The following is a 22245-nucleotide window of genomic DNA, read 5'->3' as shown; positions in this document are numbered from 1 at the left end:
TACATGCATAGATGGGGTTGGACCATATTTCCCTTGTCTTATCAACTATGCCAGTGAAGAACTTTTCTGGGGTCTACCTCCACTCCTTTCCCATCCCTTTTGAAGGTTCAGAACTATGTAAGACCATGAGATTTAAGGATGGTGGAATCTGGACCAATAAAGAGATAAAAGAGCCCCCCATCAAGTTGGTACTCTGGGACAAATCCTTGACTGCCTTACCCTAGTTAGGCTTTGATTATCAGGTATTAGGTTTTTTTTTTTGTCCTCCCTAGAATGATTACAACATGTTCAGCCTGTGTGTGTGCTCCACGTCAAGGGAAGATGATAGAGATCTTATGGAGAAGCCTATGTACATATCCAAGGGCATCTGGCCTCGCACCATGAGCATCAATCTGCTTAGAACCTCAGCGAGAAGAGTTGTTTTCTGTTTGGAGTGTTGCTTCTGTTTTCTCCAGTACTCCAGGCGAACCGTTCATGCTGCTTCTTACACACCTGGCCACTCCTCGAGCCTTCCAGTGACTGAATGGACACTGAACTTCCTCCCATCAGGTAGGATAACCCAACTCATTTTGTCTGAATGGTTGGTCTTTTCCTGGTAGTTAATACCTGTTGCTCTATCACCTTTCCTGACTGAGAACTCAACACGTTGAACTCTGAGACCTGGATTTGAATCCTGTCTGTTGCTTACTGGGTGGGATGATCTTAAGCAATTCACTTACCCCTCTCTAGTCCTCAGTTTCCCCACTTGTAAAATAAGGGAGCTAGACTAGATGGATCTTTTCTCCCCATGGTGTTTTGTATTAGTTTCCCAAACAGGGCTTTTGGAGCCTCTGAGTTTTTCCCGCAGTTCTGATTATTGAAACTAGATATTTTATTTCCAGCTTCTTCCCTTCTCCAGCCTAGGGAGATTTGATATAGGTTCCTTCTAGAAACTCTTGGGCACTGCCAATGGCCTGGGGCCCGCCTTATCATGACTGACAATATGACGCTGATCCTCTAGGAAACAGGCTTGAACATTTCATCTCTGTTTGGAAAAGGATTTTCATCTCCACCAGCCTTAGGAGTTTCTGTTTTTCAAAAGAATAAGATATGCCCGTAGTCTCAACCTTATTCTTGGCACTTCTATGCCAACCCACACATGTCAACCTGGCACTGGCAAGTTCTTGAAGCTTCTCCTCCCATACTCACCCCCCCATTTTGTGTTGGATTCTTGTTGATGAAACACAATATACGTTAAAAAAGCAAAGTTTTTTTCTCTATAGATCTTCAACATAATGGGAATATCACCTTCAAGGTACACAACTCTTTCTATCTTATGACAATGGCCTACCTCCCTCATTGCAGGATCTATTTGTCAGTGGTCTGCACCTTTGAGTGGAGTACAATGGAAAGAAAGCTAAATCTAGCATTGAAAGACCTGGGTTTACTTTGAAAGACTTAAGAACTCTGATCAATGCAATGGCCAGCCATGATTCCAGGGGACCAAGGATGATGAAGGATGCTACTCATCTCTTGATAGAGAGGGGTGGCCTCAGGATTTGGAATGAGGTGTATATATGTATATATATACTAAATATATATATATGTATATGTATTTAGTCATGGCCCATGTAGGGATTTTCTTTGCTTGACTATACATATCTATCACAAGAGTTTTATTTTTCATTATCTTTTTTTTTTCCAGTGGAAGGATAGAGGAGATGGGAGGGAGGGAAAATGAGTTTTTATTTACTGAAAAAAAGTAAAATGAAAACATTTTTAAAGTCTGGGTTGAGGTACCACATCACACCTATCACATTGGCCAACATGAAAAAACAGGAAAATGATAAATGTTGGAGAATATGTGGGAAAATTGGAACACTAATGCATTGTTGGTGGAGTTGTGAAATGATCCAACCATTTTGAAGAGCAATTTGAAACTATGCTAAAAGGGTTATAAAAATATGAATACCCTTTGACTCAGCAATAGCACTTCTAGGGCTGTATCCCAAAGAAATCATAAAAATGGGAAAAGGACCCACATGTACAAAAATATTTATAGCAACTCTTTTTGTGGTGGCAAAGAATTGGAAATTGAGGGGATGCCCATCAATTGGAGAATGGTTGAACAAGTTGTCGTATATGAATGTAATGGAATACTATTGTGCTATAAGAAATGATGAGCAGGTGGATTTCAGAAAAACCTGGAAAGACTTGTATGGATTGATGCTGAGTGAAGTCAGCAGAACCAGGAGAACCTTGTACACAGTAACAGCCACATTGTGCAATGACTAACTTTGATAGACTTAGCCCTTCTCAGCAATGCAAGGATCTGAGACATCTCCAAAAGTCTCATGATGGAAAATGCTATCCACATCCAGAGAAAGAACCATGGAGTATGAATGAAGATCGAAGCATACTATTTGCTCTTTTTTTTTTTCTATTTTGTTTCGTTTCCTCTTTCTTGTGGTTCCTCCTATTGGTTCTAATTCTTTTTTACAACATGACTAATGTGAAAATATGTTTAATAGGAATGTATATGTAGAGCCTATATCAGATTGCATGCTGTTTTGGGGAGGGAGGTGGGGAGGGAAGGGGGAAAAATTTAAAACTCAAAAGCTTATGGATGTGATTGCTGATAAATCAAAATGAACTAATTAATAAAAAAAGAGAGAAAGAAAATTTTTTTTAAAAAGTCTGGGTTGAAATCCTACTTCTGCCTCTTGCTTTGTAGATTGTTTTAGGCCAGTGACTTTCCCTTTCTTTCTCAGTTTGTGTAAAATAACTTTAAGTTGGCTCTAGATTATCTCTGAAATACCTTTCAGCTCTAACTCCATGCACAGATGAACTATCCTAGGGTCCTTGACTAGCAAGAACCTTCTCAGAGACTCAGGTCATCTTTCTTCTTCCTTTTTTGTCCCTTCTCAGCGGCTGGAGATTCCTTTGCACTCTCATACTCAGTTTGGAGCTCATATGCTCTGTCTTACTTTTTTGGGGGGGGGGAGGCTAGGCAATGGGGTTAAGGGACTTGCCCAGGGTCACACAGCTAGTAAGTGTCAAGTGTCTGAGGTCAAATTTGAACTCAAGTCCTCCTGACTCCAGGGCTGGTGCTCTATCCACTGCACCACCTAGCTGCCCCTCTGAATTACTTCTTTATAGAGGCAATGTCACCCAAGGTGACAGAAAGCAGGACTCTGGGTTGAATTCCCAGCTCTTCTGCACCAACGTGATGCTACCACTATGGAAGGACTTAGAAAAACCAGTTCTAACAGGAGGATGAGGAGGCTGTAGTGAAAACAGCGATCTTTTTTGAACCCTCAGAGGCCATCAACTTAGTGGATCACCTTGGTTGGGGGCAGGATGTTGGAGAAACTGGAATCAACCATTCCCTATACTGGTTGGTGGCCATACAACCTTCTTGTTGAGTAGTCATCTCTCAGGGCCCAGGTGTGGCATCTTATGGATTGAGCAAGTAGGAAGATCGATAGGCAAGTGACTTCTTCTTTCTGGCCTGGGCTGACTCTGGTGTTTCATACTGTATGTGCTAAGGCAGCTAGATGGCACAGTGGATAGATCTCTGGGCCTGGAGTCAGGAAGACCTGAGTTCAAATCCTCCACACTTCCTAGCTATGTGACTCTGGGCAAAACCTCTGTCTGATTCAGTTTTCTCCATTGTAAAATGGGGAGATAATGAGATGATATTTGCAAAGTACTTAGCATTGTGCCTGGCACTTAGTAGGTGCTTAATAAATGTTTATTCTCTTTCTTTCCCTCCCCTCCCTCTAGTATTCTGTGCTCTGTGTGTTAACAGTTCCTTCCATTACTGACATTCTATGTTCTACAGCCAGTAACATCCTACCGTGGAAGGAGTTTGCATCTGAAGTCAGATGATCTGGATTTCAATCACAGCTTGGTCGTGTACAACCTGTGTGACTTTGGACAAGTCACATCCTCTCCCTAAGCCTCAGTTTTCTCATCTACCAATCAAAGTCCTTGCTCAAATGATCCCGAGAGTACCGGAAGGGTTTTCGTTGGCCACACTAACCAGCAGGAGTGTGTGTCCCTGAATATGAGCAAGGGAGAATAAGGGTTGGGAGGAGAGGTACCTGGAGAACTATAGCTATGAGAAAGTGATAGTAGGAGCTAAGAGAGAAAGAAATGTTGTACTAAGAGATAAGAGAAAGGCAAACATTGGAGATAAGAGGGATAGATAGTAGGAGATTAGAGACCTGGAGACCTTGAGAAATAAGAGAGTAGAGGAGAACAGAGCAAGGGGGAAATCAGATGGGGGACAAGGGCAGTACCTGGGACATTAGACAGGAGAAAATAGAGTTCCCAGAAGGAAAGAGATAAGTGAGTGTATTAGTCAGCCTGCTGCTTGGGATCACATGTCTCAGGAATCAGCCTAAGAACCTTATTAGTCAGACTACTGATGGATAGGGCCCTGGATTTAGAGTCAGGAAGGCCCAAGTTCAAACTCTTACCCATACATTTATAGGCAAGTTGCTTAACCTGTTTCAGCTTCAGTTTCCTCATCTGTAATATAGAGATAATAGCACCAAACTCATGAGTTTATTGTGATTCTCAACCAAGACTTTGCAAACCTTAAAGGACTACACAAGGCAGCTGTATGGCACAGTGGGTAGAGCATGGGATTTAGGGTCAGGAAGACCAGAGATCAAATCCTGCCTCAGATATGTATTAGATGTGTGTTCCTGGGCAAGAGACCTAGTCCTATGTCCCTCAGTTTCCTCATCTGTAAAATGGAGAACAATAATAGCACTTACCACACGGGGTTGTCATGAAGATCAAATTGCGAAGTGCTTTGCAAACCTTAAAATATTCCATAAGTGTTAGCTACCCTAAGAGGAAGAATAATTGAGCAGAAAAAGTCCTAGACTTGGAGCCAGAGGACCTGGATTTGAATTCTGGCTCTGCTTCTTAATGCTCATATGATTTTGAAAAAAATCACTAAACCCTACGGTTTCCTCATCTGTAAAACCAAGGGTTTGATTAGCTCAGGGTTCTCAACTGGTGTTTTCTATCAAGGGCTGTATTTGACAGACTGGTCTGATCAATAGATCTCTTTTCAGAATTATACACACACACACACATACACACATATTTGATGGAAATGCTCCATTTTCGCTAGAGTTCAATGAAAATAAAAATGTAATTTTTTTTCCTATCCAAGTTCATAAGCCTGTTGAAGTCTATCCACAGACCGCTGGGAGATTCTTAGATCCCAGGTTAAGGCCCTCTGGATGAGAGAATCTCTAAGGTACCTTCCAGCTCTAGAAGTATAATCAGTAGTTCCTGATGAAATCAATGATGCCTGCAGTTCCATATACCAATCCTGCTAGGGATAAATAAGAGTCCAAAAAGTATCTGCCCTGACAATTTTATTAGTAAAAGCTGGGCTTACATGGGCCCTCAAAGGTAGGAAGGAAGGGTAAAGAAGTTGGTGAGGTATAGAGGAGTTACTATATGATAGCCAGGCCTCAAAGTTGGCTGCTTGAGGACCGGAAAGGGGAAAAGGTGGGCTGAGCTGGCCTAGGGCGTTCTGCAGCCTGGGAAAGTGCAAGCAAAGGGTGGGGTGTCAGGGGCTGGTCCTGCCCAGTGGTTCCCCCAAAACTCAGGAGTGGGGGTCATACACACGCCCCATGAAGACAGGGAACTTGTACTTCTGGTGCCACAGCAGGAAGATGAAGGGTTGCTTCACCTCGAAGATGGACATGGTTCGGGCTAGGGAGATGGTGGAGGCTGCTGACGCCTCCACCCCTGCTTCATTCAGCTCTAGCATGGTCTGGTGACGGGCAGCAGACACTTGGACCTCCGGGTCATCAGTCAGCCCGCACAGGTTGAGATCATAGGAGAAGTCAAAAAATTCTGGGCCGAAGATTCCAAGGGAGAGAAAGTCAGCGTCAGTGTGACTGGTGGGAGACCCAGGGGGCATCCCTACCCACAGATGGGGGACAGGCCTTGCCTTGTGCTCTCAGCCCTGAAGAATGAAGTCATTCCTGCATTCTCACCTCCCAACCCCAGGAAATGAGCTCATGAAGTCTGCCTCCAACCTCCCTCTCCAGTCTCATTTACATACCAGTCTAATTGGACTGCTACCTATTTCCAGAACTTGATATTCCACCTCCTTCCATTTGATATTCCCAAAGAGGCGGCTCAATCCCTCTGCCTCGAAGGCACTCCTTGATCAGCTTGATCTGCTTCTCTTTCTTTTTTTATTTTTTTAGGCAATTGGGGTTAAGTGACTTGCCCAGGGTCACACGACTAGTAAGTGTCAAGTGTCTGATCTGAGACCGGATTTGAACTCAAGTCCTCCTGACTCCAGGGCCAATGCTCTATCCATCGCTCCAACTAGCTGCCCCCTTCTCTTCCTTTAAAGACCAACCCAGGTGCTACCATCTCCATGCAGCCTTCCTCAATGGCCATAGCTAGAAGTGTTCTCTCCTTCCTGGAGTGTCCGTGGAACATTTGGTCTAAGCCTCTCCATAGCCCCCATCACACACTACCTCGTATTATACTACTCTGTGAATGTCATACCCCACAGGAAAATGTACACTCATTTAAGGATTGACCCATTTTTTTGTCTTTTTATCACTAGCGCCTTTACCCAGTAGGTGGTTAATCAATGTTTGTTGACTTGAATTGATTTGAAGTTAGATCACAAATGCTAATTCCTTGAGAACCTTCCAAAGAGGTTTTAAGTGATTGCTTCTTCTCCTCTATTGAAATCCTCCTAACCCTTAAAGTCCATCTCAAATCCAGCTACTTCCACTGTGAAGCCTCTCACTGGATCTCACCTAGCACTTTGTTAGATTTTAGACTATATCCTTGAGAGCAGGAATTAGTTTTCTTTCCCTCTTGCTTACTTTATGGAATTTTTCAATTAACAAGCACATATTTCTTTTTCTCTCTGTCCCACCCACCTCAAACAAGATAATGTTTGTAAAAGTACTTAGTACAGCCTGGCAGAGAGTGTCTGGTACTTAAATGCTCATTTCCTTCCTTCCACCCCCCAACTTAAAAGTCAAAAAGAAAAAAAATGTAGAAATTGTTTCATTCTTTTATTTGTATCCCCAGTGCCTAGCACATACAATGTCTGGCATATAGTAAGTGCTTAATAAATGCTCATGATTGATTGATAACTCTATTATGCTTAAGAAATATGATGTTTTCTAGTCAACTCTACATGTGTCATGACTCCTAGACTATAAAGTACTTGAGGACAAAGCCTTTATCTAAATTTTGTGTCTCCCTCACCACATCTGGAATGGGAGGGGTCTGTACACAGTTGGCATTTAATAAATGTCTGTCTGTGGTATATGTTGTGTTCTCCTCTTCCAATACACCGCAGTTCCAGCTTCCTGTGCCTCACTTACTCCTTCACTGTGGCTCCTGTCATTAGTCTACAAACATTCCCATCTCCTTTACCCAGAAAAAAGTCTTTGCTATACCCTCCTATCTCCTCCTCCTTTCTTACCAAACTCCTGGAAAAACAGACGTCTGTATTCCTTGCCTCTCCCCTCACTCACTTCTTAACCCTTTGCAAAAAAGGGTTCCACTGTTGGCACTCTGAGTTTTATTTTGTTTTGTTTTGGTTATTTTTGCAAGACCATGGGGTTAAGTGACTAGCCCAGGGTCACACAGCTAGTGAGTGTTTTGTGTCTGAGGCCAAATTTGAACTCAGGTCCTCCTGACTCCAGGGCTGGTGTTCTATCCACTTTGCCACCTAGTTGCCCCTTTCCCCCTGGTTTTGGTGACACTTCTCCCCCCCCAGGACTCCTGTTTGTCTTTTCTTTTTCAGGCTATTTTGTTGGCTCATGCATACCAAGTGCCTTAAGTGTGGGGGTACCTCAATACTGTTGTAAGACTTACTGTCTTCTCCCTCTACATCTCTCCTGATCACTTTGTCAACTCCCATGGGTTTCATTTTCATTTCCATGCACATGATTCTCTATGTCCTGCTCCAGTATCTTTTTTGGGCTCCACTCATGCATTTCCAATTGCCCAGTGGACATTTCAAACTGAATGGCTTATAGATATCTCAAACCCAGTAAGTTTAAAACTCAACTCATTGCATATTTTCCCCAAACCCACCCCTCTTCCAAAATTGTCTATTTCCGCTAAGGTCTCCCATATCCTCCCATCTTCCAGGTTTGCAACCTTAGTACTCTCTCTCTCTCTCTCTCTCTCTCTCTCTCTCTCTCTCTCTCTCTGTCTCCCCTCTCTCTCTCTGTCTCCCCCCTTTCTCTCTTTCTCTCACCCTTCCAATCAGCTGCCAAATATTGCCATTTCTACGTCCACAATCTTTCATATTAGTCCAGTTTTCACTGATCACACAGCCCCTCATCACTTCTTCGATGGATCATTGGTATGACCTTCTCATTGGTCTCTCTACCTCATGCCTATCCTTTCTTCAATCCATCTGCCAAAGTGATTTTCCCTAAGTATGGATCTGACTATGTTAGCTCTCTTACTCAATGAACAATGGTGGCTCCCTGTTGTTTCTAGGATAAAATACAGACTCCTCTGCTTGGCTTTTGAAGCCTTTATAACCTACCTGGAGCCTAGTAGTTTTCAATTTCATTATAAATGACTCTTCCTTCCCACAATCTGCTGTCTAGGCAGTGCATCTTATTCCTTCGTGCATTGGAGTATAGGCTTTGTGACCTCAGTGTCTAATACAATGTCTGGCTCATAATAGCCTTTTTTTTTTTTTTTAAGGTAATCAGGATTAAGTGACTTGTTCAGGGTCACACAGCTAGTAAGTGTCTGAGGCTGGGTTTGAACTCAGATCCTCCTGATTCCAGGGCCAGCTGCTCTATCCACTGTGCCACTTAGCTGCCCCTCATCATAGACTTTTAATAAGCGCTTGTTGATTGACTGATTGATTCCATAGATTACCAGCATGAAAAGGGATCCTCAGACATCCTTTCCATTCCGCCCCAGGCAAGGCTATACTCTTCCATGGGACTGGACCCAGTCCTGAAAGGCCCTAGGGACAGAGTCTGGAAGGGACTATAGCAATATATTCCTCCCAGTGTGTTCAGCACAGTGAAATGGAAAGAACCCTGGAACTGGGATCTAAGAGTCATAACTTCTAGTCTTGGCTCAGGTACTTACATGCTATGTGATCTTGAATGTGTCACTGAATTCTGAGCTTCAGATTCCTAAGTCCTAAGTCCTTCACACTCCCATTTTACAGATGAGAAAACCTGGGCACCAGGAAGTTACTTGCCCAGGGGCATGCACTTAGTGTCTGAGGCGGCATTTGAATCCAGGTCTGCCTGACTCCAAGTCCAGTGCTCTCTCCACTCTGCCATGTGGTCCATCTGGGGGATTGTTGTGAGGGTCAAATGAGATGGTGGGGGTCAAAGCATTTAGGAGAGCCCCAAGGCCTGTCTGGAAGGACCTTGTTCTTATTCCCTCGTCATCCCCGTTCCTGCTTTACTCTGAGGAAAAACAAGAGGGTCATGGAGCTTACCCAACTTCTCCAGGATCTCGAGCAGGTCCTGGCTGGTGTTCACCTTCAGTCGAGGCATAGTCAGCAGGGTCGACTGAATCTTGCTCTTCCCTAGCTTCTCCAAGATGGCGCTGAAGACTGGACTGCTGAGGCCGTGTTCCACCTCAGCAAGCTGAATGCCCAAGTGCTGAGGCAGCAGGATCACCAGGCTCAAGTCATTGGAGAGCTGCAGACGACCCACCTGAGGACCAAGAGAGGTGGCCCCTCAGCCTTCCTGGCGCTGGCTAGATCTGGGAGCTGTCCCTGCTGAGCCCTAGGGAAGGCTCCCGCTTGCCTTGTGAGCTACGGGGCCCTAGGATGAGAAAGCCAGGCCCGGGAGGGGTCTCCGAGGCCATCTCGGAGTATGATTTCCCCATTTTTCACATATGGAAACTGAGGCTCAGGAATTTGATTTCCCAAAGGTCACACAAATGTCAGAGGGAGGATTCAAACTCAGGTCCTTTGATTCCAAATGGGTAGAAGCTCCTCAGGTGATGGAAAACTTTAACTTTAGTGCTTCTGAGGAATTCTGGAGGAGAACAAGGGGCCCTGCTGTGTGAGCTGTGGCATGTTCACATGGGGGGCTCAGGCAAATATTTGTTGGTCACAAGAATTAGTGTAGTACAGCACTAGGAGTCTGGATATAGGAAGGTCTGGGTTTGAATTCTGGTCCTGGCATTAATTAGCTGTTTGACCCTAGGCAGGCCACTTTATGCCACTGAGCCTTAATTTCCTCATCTGTAAAATGGGGATCACATCCACCTACTTTACTGGGCTGTAGTGAGAAAAGAGCTTTGTAAACCTTAAAATATTTGTATGAAAGACCCCACCTGGAGGTGGAGAAAACCTTGAGATGCTGGATATCTTTTGAAGCTGGTGGACAAGCCAGGACACCAAGCAGCAACTTCTTTCACTCCCCAGGAGGAACAGCCATTTGCCAAGGCTCACTTTCGGGCCTCGTTCCTAGGCATCCTGCAGAACCCAACTATGATGTCCCTTCCTCCACAAGTCACCTTCTATGACTAACTCCCACCTCCCCTTCGCACTGCTCTTTCTCTCTCCACTGAGCCTCTCTCCTGCATTTACAGCCTACTACTTCCTGCCCCAGCCCTTAATCACACCTCAAATGTTTCCCCACTTGTGGGCAGTGGTGGTGGTGGGGAGTGGAAAAACATTGGCCTTGGCATCAGAAAACCTAGATTTGTTCTAAGCTCCAACCCCGACTATCTGCATGACCATGAGCAACTCTCTGAGGCAAAATGGGGGTGATAGCCCTTTCGCTGTCTATTTCAAGCAGTTGTAGTGAAGAAGTGTAATAGAAGTGAAACATTCTGGGCTTAGGAGTCAGAAAACCTGGTTTTGAATCTGAACTCTTGGACTTCCCTAGGCAAGCCTCTTTACTTCCTGGGCCTCAGTTTCCTCGTCTTTTGAATGAAGGATTTGGATGAGATGGCTTTGGGGGTCCCTTCCAGCTCTGGGTTTTCATCATCTACAGGACTTGTTCAGCTGGCCTATAAAATCTCCTTGCTCTCTATCCATGTGTGAACCTCGGACTTCCCCAAGAAGACAGTAAGCTCCTCAAGGGGCTAGGATTGTGTCTCATGCTTTCTTTGTAGCCTGAATAGCACTTAGGACAGTGCTGGGCACACAGGAAGAAATTAAATAGAACTCTCCAGGCTTTGAGGTATGTCTCACCTCACTTCCTCTGGATCTGGGTCAGGGACACATTCACTTTGTCCCTCCCAATCCTTTTGGAGGTTCTGATACTCGCTGTGTGTCTGTGGGCAAGTGGCTTCAGTTTTCCTCATCTGCAAAATGGGGATAATCATCCTTGTATTTCATAAAGAAAGAGTTACTTTGGAAGTGTGAACTGTCCTTGCTAGTCTCATTCTGCTGAGGAATCGAGGGCACCACACATGTACACGTACATGTGTGCACACACATGTATGTACCACACATGCATATGCATATGTATCCCACACATATATACATGCACCACACATGAATATGCGCATGTGTGTCCGCACACATATACATGCACCACACAGTTTTCTCAGCCTTCTGGGTTCCCTTGTAGTTTGGCCAGAAAGGGATACTGAGTCTCAATGGGACTCATGTGAACTCAGTTGCTGCTGGAGGGGTGAAGGAACCCAGGGATCCCTGCCTTCCTCAGGCAACTACTGGAGAGAAGAAAGTTATAAAAAGCAGAGTAGAAAGAAGAGGAGAAGGAGGGAACACAGAGAATGAATGAGATTCTGTAGTCCTACAGGGAGAGTGGTTGGAGCAGAAAGATCCCTCCATGTCTATGAAAACAGGAACTAGAAAAGGGCCCCAGGAGGTGAGTGTAGGGTTGAGATGGCTGGTGGCAAGACTCTTCTTCCTCACCTTGGCTTTCAAATTGGGGTCTGTGAAATGGGTCACCGGATACTTCTCACTCTTCATCATGGGCACCTTCACCTTCACCTTGGAGGATTTGGGGTAAAAGGTCTCCTGGGAAGTTTTTTTGGGGTCAAATGTAATCTTCCATTTGGCTAAAGGAAAGAAAAAAGAGAGTGGGAAGACAGAGGCAGGAAGACATGAGCCTTGTGCCGGAGAAAAGCTTAGTAAAGGCCTGCATCCTCTTCATGACCACAAAAGTGCAAATATTTATTAAATTAATAGTAAATGGAGTATTTACTTAAAATTATTAAGCAACTTTTAAAAGTCAAACTAAATAATTGGCCTATTCAATTATTAGTTAAATGAATTGAATAAATTAATTAAATGATTGGTTTAAATAGGTATCCAGTTGATAGATAACTGGAAGTAATACTCACATCACTGAGTTCACAGCTCTATGGAAGTTTGAACATGGGAAAAGTATGGGAAAAGTAAGGCTCAGAGATAAATAAGTTGCTCATAGTTTCACAGCTCACAAACAAAAGAGTGGGGCCTGTTGAGACCAAGTCATCCCAAATCTCACGCTGTTTGCCCCATCCCCAGCTGCCTCTGGGAGGAGAGGCATCTGTCAGGCTTTCTAGAGGGTTAGCTCTAAGACAAAGTGTGGAAAACCTTGAGGGGAAGACGAACCTGTGGAGAAGGTCTAGGACGGGAAGGGGTTGTCCCTGGGGTCCCAGCTCATTCCAAACTTCCAGAGAGCCAGCAACACAAAGTTATAAAAAGACCCAAAGGTTCTGGAATTTCATCAGCATGGAGAACTCTTGGTGTGGGAACTTTCCCACATATCCAGATTTCCACCCATTTGTAACTAGGGATAAGCAATGTGGAAATGAAGTGACTTGCACAAGGTCACACAACTAGAAAGAGTCAGAGGAGGTATTTGAACCCAGGCCTTCCTGACTCTAAGCCCAGTAACTAACCCAGTGTATCATATGGCCTCTTATGGCAGGCCGCGGCAGAAGCCGGTGCTTAAATCATGCTTTGAAACTGATCATGAGTTTCACACAAGTCGTCACATTTGATCCCTTACCCTTCAGGTAGATAGTATTGACTAGGACAAGCTTGGTCTCTGACGGTAGGCTCTTCAGAAGGCTGACGATCTTGTTCTTGGTCTGGTTGGCCACCCACGAATTGATCAAGGCCAAGTTCGCCTCGCTGTCATTGCTCAGAACCGTGGGCTGGCGGCCGTACAGGGTCTGGGAGGCATTCACAAAGTTCTTCTTTAGAATCAAGTCTGGGAGAATGACAATGGGCAGGCCACGGTGAGAGGAGAAGAGGAAACCTTCTCAGCCCTTTGCCAGGGCAGCCTTTAGCTGAACACATGCGTGGGCCAGTCTTCCTCTTCCTACTCCAGAGAATCATGGAAGCTGCTAAGGGATCTTAGTCTAACTCTTTTATTTCAGCATTGAGGACACTGAGGCCCAAGGGGTTTGCCAGAGTCAATCAGTTAGGAGCAGAGCTGGGATAACATCAGTAATGACAGCAACATGTTATCCTTTTCTTACAGATGAGGGAACTGGGGCCCAGAGACAAGAATCCTGCATGGGCAGGATCTGAATGGAGGTCTGTCTCCACCTCAATCCAACCTTTAATCCTTTCTTTTCCTGTCCCCCATGCCCCCACCCTCCCAGTCTGGGTATTAACTTCATGTTTCACCAAAGCTTCGGGTTTGGATCACAAGGTCTCCTAACTTCCAGTCTAGTGTTCAGCCCAATACACCCTCCTCCTCCCTGCCTGTCCCACTCCCTTGGGCTCACACCCAGTCTTCCTAATGTATGCCACAACACCTTGGCAATCTTCCCGCCTTGCTGTGCTGATGCTTCTGTACCCTCTAAACTGGACCTCTAGAGACTATGCCCTAGAGGACCTAAGCCACTCAGCTCTGGATCTCCCTTCCCGGGGCCACGATTGATGAGAGCCTACTCTATCTAGGTAGCACCCAATCATGCTTCCTCCCATCTATCTTCCTGCTATGCTATGGTCTGTGTCTGGCTCCTGCCCCTTCCTCCTCTTACCGTGAGAATGGTAGTCAAATGAACACTACCAATGCTTCTAGAAAGAGTATGTATGTCACTTGATTGCTCCGTGGCTCTACTCATATCCTTGTGATTTCCCAGGCCAACGTATCTTTTCCTAGCTACCACTCCCCATTATGTGTTATCTTCTACCATTATAATGTATGGTCCTTAAGGGCAGCTCTCTTGTGTATTTCCATTACCAGCCCTTGACACAATGTTTAGAACATAGGAGACAATAAATGCTTTTTCATTCATTCATTCATTCATTCATTCATTCATTCATTCAATGTCATACACAGTTCTACAAAAGTCCTGTACTCTGGTTTAGCAATTCTTATCATATCTACAGCTCCCCATCTTTTCCACTTCTGGGATTTCAGGACCAATGACAGGCAGTTGCCAAGTACAGTTGAGAACCCTTAGAGCTCTCTTCAGCAATGGGGAGCAGCTGACTCCTCTACCCTTGCTGATGGCTTCTCACCAGGACTGTGGAAGATCTGAGAAGCTGAGATGAAACCACTGGATGATAGATTCTTCAGGGCCTGGTGGACACAGTCAGAGTCCCTGGGGTAGGATAGAATGTCTTCCAGATTTCCCTTGGTGGTATTTCCAGCCCCTGGGGTAGATGAAACAGAGTTGAGAGTTAGTAGTTGAGATTGGAGTCAAGGCTGGGACAGGCCACAAAAGAGGGTCTATTTTCATGCTATGGAGGCTTCTTGAGAGGCCCTGGAAAAGGTCAGAAGTTGAGGCTTCTCCCTTCCCAACAAGGCTCTGTCCTAGGACTTCTTCCTTTTACTCTCCCACTTGGTGAACGCCTCCACTCTCATAGCTTCAGCCCTAACCCCTGAGCAGATGAGTTCCCCAATCCATATTTTCACCCTCCATCTCACCCTATGCTCCAATAACACACTTCCAACTAGCAGTGGAAGGTTTCCCGGTGGATGCTCTGCTGAGATTTCAAACTCAGCTTGTCTAGAGCTAAGCTCACCATCTTCTTTCTTGCACTGGCCTCTCCTTCTAACTCCTCCAATCCTGTCGAGGGTACTGCCCATCTTTCCAGTTACCTGGAGTTGCAATCTTGGAATCACCTTTGACTCTTTTTTTCTCCCTCAATCCTTGCATCTAGTTGACTGCTGAGAAGGCTCATTCCTGTCTTGGCAATATCTCCTGTATCCAACCCTTCTCCTTTACTTCCCCTTGCATCCACCCTAGCTCATACATATCCTCATGTTTTCTTGTTTAGACTACCATTTCCCAGATGATATCCCTACCTCCAGCCTCTTTCCTTTGCCCAGATAACCCTTTTCACTTAAGTACTGCTAGGGTTATTTTACTCCTCTACTCAGAAGCCTCCCCATTGCCTAACAAATAAAACAGAAATATTTGATCCTGTCATTTGAGGCTATCTATGAGCTAGCTATAACCTCTAATGCTCCCTTCAAGCCTTAAATCAAGTTCTATTTTCTTATGAGAAGCCTTTCCTAAGGTCCCCAGCTGCTGGTGCCTTTCCTTCAAAAATCACCTTCTATTTTGTATAGGCCTTGATATGAACAAGTTGCTTCCTCAGCTAAAGTGTAAGCTTCTTGAGGTCAGAGACTGCTTTCCATTTTTTTTTATTGTCAGTACCTAGGACAGTGGCTGGCATATAGTCGATATAGTAATAAAGCTGTTGATCTATCTCATATTACTCCCTTTCATGAAATCAAAATTCCAGCCAAACTGGATGGTTTTCTCAGACCCAGCAGGAATCACCTTTGTAACAACAACGACAAAAGAAGACAGTAAAGTAGAACAAAAGAACAAGCCATGTGTGCAAATATGTGTCACTCCACCCCTAGAATCCATGTCCTCTTTGCTAAGAAGCAGGGGATGCAATTCCCCAGCTTTTCTCTGAAGTATACACTGAACTATTCTCCATGCTTCATCCTCATCCTGTGCTCTGTCTACATGGCTTTGCTCACACCAGCCATCTCCCCAGACTAGAATGGACTCCTACCTCTTCACCTCTTTATCTATTAAAGTCTTTCCTTTTCTTTAAAGCCCAATTCAGATACCACCTACTCCATTAAACTTTCGCTGAGACTCACCTCCACCTCATTCTCAAATTTCTGGACTTTGTTTTTTCTGCCCATGGTTTTTCCCTTCATTAGCTTGTAAACTCCTTAAAGTCAGGTTCCCTGTAGTAGCTTACCTTGGTAACCCCAGCATTAAGCACAGGATAATATCTTACAAAGAGTGGGTATTTAACACAAATACTGTATATCTATAGTTACCAAGCCTGGCCTTGAAGAAGAGATATGAGGTGGGGAGCTATGGGTGTGGAATGTCAGGCTTGGTCTATGTGTTGGTTTGTTTTGATGAATCACTCCCCCTCACTTTTTTTTAATTCTTTTTTTTTTTTTTTAATAAGGAATGACTTTCTGGGTGGAGAAGGAGAAGGGATTGGAATATTAAGGTGATGATCTCTCATGAGAAGTTTTTTTAAAAGATTGCTGAATTGAATTGCTTTCTAGCTACTTGGTCCTGGGGAAGGAAGGAAGGGGAGGAGAAAAAGGAGACATGGCATCTGCTGCTTGTGGAAGAATCTCTTCCTTTTGGGGTCTAGGTTTCCCTTTTGATTCGTCCTTTCTCACAATTCATCTCTTCCTCTCTGCTCACACAGTCAAAACCCAAGTTGAAGCCCTCTTCAGCTTTCTCTCTTTTTCATAAAAAAGATCCAATGGATCTAATTTTTCATCTTAATCTCATTGATGGGCAGTGCGGCGTGGACAAAAGCTGGTTTCTGGGTCAAGAAGATCTGAGTTCAGATCCTATCTCTGGACATGTACTGTTTGAGTGACCCTGGGCAAGATACCTAACTTCTCATTGACTAAGGTGACTCTCTAAGGCAATATGTGGTGAATCAAGAGCCAACCTGCATTGGTAAAGGGAATTCCTCACCAAGACCTCCCTGCACCCATGAAATCCTCAGCATGGTAAACATATATATGTATATATGTATGCACACACATCATATATGGGTGAGTGTTTGTGTTTGTATATATAATGTATTTAGTTTTTACATGGCCTTGAATTTCAAGAACATCCCTCCTCTCTGCTCTATCCATTGAGCTCAGCCTACTTGTCACCTTGAACTGAGGCTGTTGAAACAGGCTCCTAACTGTTCTCTTGATCTCTACTCTTTGCCCTCTTTGGCTCATTTTTCCCTGAATCACAGAATCTGATTTGGAACGGACCTTAGAAGCATGTCATCTAAGCCACACATTGAGAAAAAGGCCATCAACGACATTCTCAGCAAGGAAAAGTGGTCATCCAGCCTAATGGTAGGGAATCAATAAATGAATGAATGAAACACTAATTTAGGAGTAGCAGGCTTTACTACACTGTCCACCAGGCGTGGGGAACCTGTGGCCTCGAGGCCACATGTGGCCCTCTAGGTCCTCAAGTGTGGCCCCTAAATCCAAACTTCAGTCAAAGGGTCACCCTTGAGTACTGAGAGTGTGGCCTCGAGGCCCTGGGTCCCCATCCCTGGTCCAGGACACACAAAATATTACAGATCCCTGTTCTAGAAGCTCTGTCCTTCTAGGCTCCAGGCCTGCAATTTGGGTAAGCTGCTGCCAGGTGAGTTGTGGTGCCCTCTTAGATACAGTGGTGAGTATAAAATAATTAGCTTTCCCCCAAGCCTGGAATATCATAGCAACAGTTGTTTCCTAGGATAACCAGAAAGAACTGGAGCAAAGACTTCAGCATGCTGGTTCAATCTCCTGTGCCAAACTGGTGGGAGGACATGGATGAGGGTGGCACAGGATGGGCAGGCATAGATGGGTTGCTATCTACATCACTTGAGTGATTCATCACATTGACGAAATACCATATCTGGTGGGCTGGAGTAATCCTCACCTTTAGGGTTAGCAACTCACCTTTCTGTGAAGGAGATAGTTTAAGTATTATTATCATCTCCATTTTAAAGATGAGGAAATTGAGGCATGAAGTGATTTGCCCACTGCTTATAAGTAGCAAAGCTAGGATTTGAACTCAGATCCAGCACTCTTTCCCTCTTCATGTACTCTTATACTTCTCTGAATGTCCTTCTCTCCCCACCCCACATTTGTCCTTATTTAAATTCTATTCTTCCTTCCAGATCTAGCAATATTACTCCACTTTCCAAGAAGCTGACCTCACCAGCTGTTCATTCCTCTGATCCTCTATAATACTTTGTTTGTCCCACTTGCAGGGTACTCACCACAAACTGCTGCATGCTATAGTTATGTTGTGTACATGGCTTTTCTTCTCTACTAGACGGTGGGCTTCTTAAGGGCAAAAACAACCCCTCGGGCATCTTGGTATCCCTTGAGACACCCTAGCAAAGAACTTCCCACACAGGTGGTGCACAGGGATGAGCAGGAATAGCCCAGTACCTGATGCAATCACCACTGTTTCGAAGACTTCCTCTTGGAGCCATACTGTTATGGCAGTAGTAGGTGTAATCCCATACAGTGTGGTTGTGATTGGGGCAGCCATGAGGATATCAGAGGCAGCTATGGTGGGGAGTGTCCAGGTGGGCCCTTACCTAATAGGATGTTGGTCAGAAGGCTTGCAATGCTGAATGGGGAAAAGACCATATTGGAGTCTATTTTCTTCACTGATGAGAAGGCATGATAAAGCTTCAGGGAGAAATCTGTCAGGGCTTCTCCCAACATCATCTCTGCTTCTTGAGTCTTGATCTCAGAGCAGGAAGTGTCAGGAACCAGGCAGGTAGGCTCAGGAGGGGCCTGAGTGGTTGGCTGGGAAGTTGGTTGGGTGGGGAGCTCTGTAGGGGATGGAGTGGTTGGTTGGGTGGTGGATTCTGTTGGTGGGTGAGTTGAGAAGTTGGTGGAAAGCTTTGTGGGATGTTCGGTGACGGGTTCTGAAGGAGGTGCTGTAGAAGGATCCTCAAATGACTTCTCTTTTGGTCTTATGTGGACTTCTACAATCTCCTCTTCAGTTGCTTCATTTTGTTCCACTTTCTGGGATGTGATGTGGCCGTTGGAGTTATCCGGATCAGCCTCTGATTCATCCTTTCCACTTGGCTGGGTCAATGATGTACCATCCTCACTTGTCTGCACCTCCTCTCTGCTACCATGATCCACCTTCAAATGCCCAGAAGAAAGGGAGAAGTTGAGTCTTAAGGCCACAGTCCTGGAGATCAGGTCACTTAAGAATAACATCTAAAGCCATGAAAGGGCTCATATAATCAGCCTCAGATCAGGAAAGGACCTCAGAGATCATCTAACCCAATTCATATCTAAACAGGAAACTTCATAAGACACAAAACACCTCAAAAGTGGTCAAGTAGCCTTTGTTTGAAGACTTCAAATGAGGGACAACCTGCTTTCTTCAGAGGCAACCCATCCCACTTTGAGATGACTCTCATTGTCAGGAATTTAGACCTACCATCCAACAGCCTATGGTGGCGTAAAAACCACTGGCTGTGGAATCAGATGACATGAATTCAAGTCCCAGCCCTGCCACCTGTGTGACCGAAGCCAAGTCACTAACCTCTCTGGGCCTTGGGGGAAGGGGTTAGACTAGGTGGTTCTATGATCCCCTTCCTCTGTAAGTCCCAATTTGCCTTTTCAAAACTTCCAGTGAGGAGTGATAGACCAGGATAGGTTCTATACTAAGGCTACTCTCTCAGGCTGTGGAGGCCTGAAGGGAGAACTGGGTCCTACTTCAGGTAGGTGACCTGACCCTACAAGAGGTGGGACCTAAAAATGAAAGGCTTTCCCATGCTATCCTGTGAGAGTGAGATGGAAGGGGGCTCAAAAACCCAGAAACCAAATTCAAAGAAATGTTTTGTCCCCTTGCAAGTTAAACTTTCTTCCGGGTCTTTACGATGCAGGGACATATCTCTGATCTGTGGTCCTATTTCAACCCCATCCCCCTTTCACCTTTCACCCCCACCTACACATACACAGTTGGCCAGTAGGTCAGCCACCCACCCACCTTAAGGGGCAAGTAGATTTGCATCAGGAAAGGTCTGAAACCACATGTCCTGGTCCATATTTTAAATGTTTCTTGAGCTCCCTGACGACAGGAGCTAGGGTTTTGTTTGTTTTCGTTTTTTTGCTTTGTCCCACCCCAGCACTACAAGGGACTTGTCCAGGGTCACACAGCTGGTCGTGGCAGAGCCAGGCTTGAACCCAGTGACTTCAAAGGAACGTAGCTTGCAGGGGTGGGGTGGAGTGGAAAGAGTATCAAGTTTGCTGGCCAAAGCGATGGTCCGACTCTTGGCTCTACCGCTAACGAGCTATGTGACCTTGGACAAGTCTCTTCCCCTCTCAGGTCTTCATTTTCTTCCCCTGTGAAACGAGAGGGTTAAATTATATGATCCCTAAGATTCTTTCCACTTCGAACAGTCTAGGATGCCTTATAAATCGGGCGCGTTTTGGACTACGCCACCGTAGCTCTCTTCTCTTCGTCGCAGCACACAAAGAGTTAATGACGGGCCCTTCTTCCCTACCCCGCCTCCCTCCCTCCCCCTCCCCCCGCCCGCCCCCAGAGGAGTGTGTGTTGGGGTGGGGGCACTTACATCAGCCCGGGCCACTAGAAAGAGCAGCAGAAGGGTCAGCAGCGGGGTCAGCCGGGCTGCCATCTGGGCGTCGCTGTCCGCCTTGACCTGCTGAACCAATGCCGGGGTCCTGGGTCAGTCCCCAGCCTGCTGAGACCAAAGGGGCGGGCTCCAGTCCTGGGGCACTGGGGATTGGGGGTGGGGCCCCGGGCAGCCTCAGCCCTCCTTTCTCCTCATTCTTTCGTTCCAGATCCTCTCTTGCCGGGCCTTCCCCTCTTGGGCCCCTCCCCTCGGTTTTGTTTTCCTGTAATCTCTTCCATTTCCCAGCACAGCTGGCCTTCCCTCTCCCCTACCCCCACCTCACCCCACCCCAACCCTGCACCTCCCCTCCTCCTCTCCGCCCAGGCCTGGGTCTCTGTCCATCTGTTCAGCGGAAGGGGTCCAAGCTCTAGCAGAAAACAGAAACAGGGCAGCAGGAGATGGGGCCCCGGATTAGGGGGGTGGAGTGGAGGTGGGGGTGGGGGGAGAGCTGAGGGGCCTGAGGGGCACAGGGGAAGAGGAGAGCAGTGGAGAAAAGTTCCAAAGAAAAGACCCTAGGGACAATAGTGGGGATGAGATAGGTTGGGCTGGGGCCTCTGGCGTGAGAATTAAGAGACAGGAGGCCATCCTCTCCTTAAAACCAGAACAGGTTACCTTTCCCACCTTGCCCAGTGCCAAACCTGCTCCCCAGCTCCTGATCAGTGAGCAGCTTCAGAGAAGAGTGACCCCAGAGTCCAACCCAGACGGGGTGGAGAGGACCAGCCCTAGCCATGGGCTGGCCCTGGACACTGGCCTGGCCTGTTAAAAATTAAGGATGATTGATTCTGCTGTGATTTCCTGTAAATCAGGCCGGTCTGAAGGAGGACTCTGTGAGAAGCCCCAGTTTGTAACCTGCTGGCTGAAGCAGGGATGCAGCTAGGACCCCTTTGGGTTGCACAAGTTCAGACATACCACATGGAAAAATCACCATTCCCACCTTTTGCAGGAAGTTGGTTTTTCTTCACCAGGAATTCGGTTAGTGGAAAGGACACTGGGTTTGAAACTGAGAATTCCGAGTTCAAATCCTAACCTTGCTTCCTACTAGCCGGGTGAAGTTGTTTAACCTCTCTGGCCTTCAGTTTCCAAATGTGGAAAACGAGATAGTTGGACCAAACAATCTCTTGACCCTTTCTCTCTTAATTCTGTGATTTCCTCTCCTTACTGCAAAGGGAAACTGAGGCACAGAACCTTCCTTGTGGTAAACCAGTTAATTAAACGGCTCTCTGTCTACCAGAGGAGATGCAAACAAAATGATTGGTTCCCTAAGATCACCCACAGAGTGTGGCTCAATGTCAGTGAATGAGCCAAGGGGCCAGTTGAGCTCCAGGGAGCTGATCCATGCCTCTGGAAAGACATCTGCTCTGGTGGCCCCTCTGCTTTTCATCTGGTCTTTGGGTATCTCGATATTCACTGCCATTTGAGAAATGGCCTATATGGCCTATTAGGGATCAAGGTCCCCAACAGATTGGCAGGGCCTGCCAGAGGTTGTGCTGATAGCTTTTAATCAGCCAGTATTGATTAAGCACCTTCAAGACTTGTCACACTTGGTGAGCTCTACTCACTCATTCCTAGTGATTCTGGTGGGGACAAATGATGCCATCAGGAGGAACAGAGAAATCATTGCTGACGATTACCATGTTTGGGGCTAAAACCAAAGACCT

The 22245-nt window shown here is 45.8% G+C and overlaps 1 protein-coding gene across 5 annotated transcripts; it reads right to left on the bottom strand.

Moving 5' to 3' along the window:
* Window positions 1-5364: 5364 nt before the first annotated feature.
* Window positions 5365-21305, bottom strand: SERPING1 (serpin family G member 1). 5 transcript variants are annotated; one of them, XM_027860271.1, is made up of 8 exons: window positions 21226-21305; window positions 20528-20617; window positions 18527-19085; window positions 14438-14572; window positions 12969-13172; window positions 11885-12030; window positions 9482-9701; window positions 5365-5868 (listed from the first exon to the last, which is right to left on the bottom strand). In XM_027860271.1, the coding sequence occupies exons 2-8, from the start codon at window positions 20588-20590 to the stop codon at window positions 5615-5617; spliced, it is 1581 nt and encodes a 526-aa protein (XP_027716072.1). In that variant the 5' UTR covers window positions 20591-20617; window positions 21226-21305; the 3' UTR covers window positions 5365-5614. The 5 variants fall into 5 exon arrangements, with proteins under 5 accessions (XP_027716072.1, XP_027716068.1, XP_027716069.1 ...); XM_027860267.1 differs by having other exon boundaries at window positions 21200-21298; XM_027860268.1 differs by having other exon boundaries at window positions 20528-20614; window positions 21200-21298.
* Window positions 21306-22245: the final 940 nt, after the last annotated feature.

The sequence above is a fragment of the Vombatus ursinus genome, unplaced genomic scaffold, assembly GCF_900497805.2.
Source record: "Vombatus ursinus unplaced genomic scaffold, bare-nosed wombat genome assembly UNPS02014177.1, whole genome shotgun sequence".
Taxonomy (NCBI): domain Eukaryota; kingdom Metazoa; phylum Chordata; class Mammalia; order Diprotodontia; family Vombatidae; genus Vombatus; species Vombatus ursinus.
This window is presented reverse-complemented; position numbering and strand designations above follow the sequence as displayed.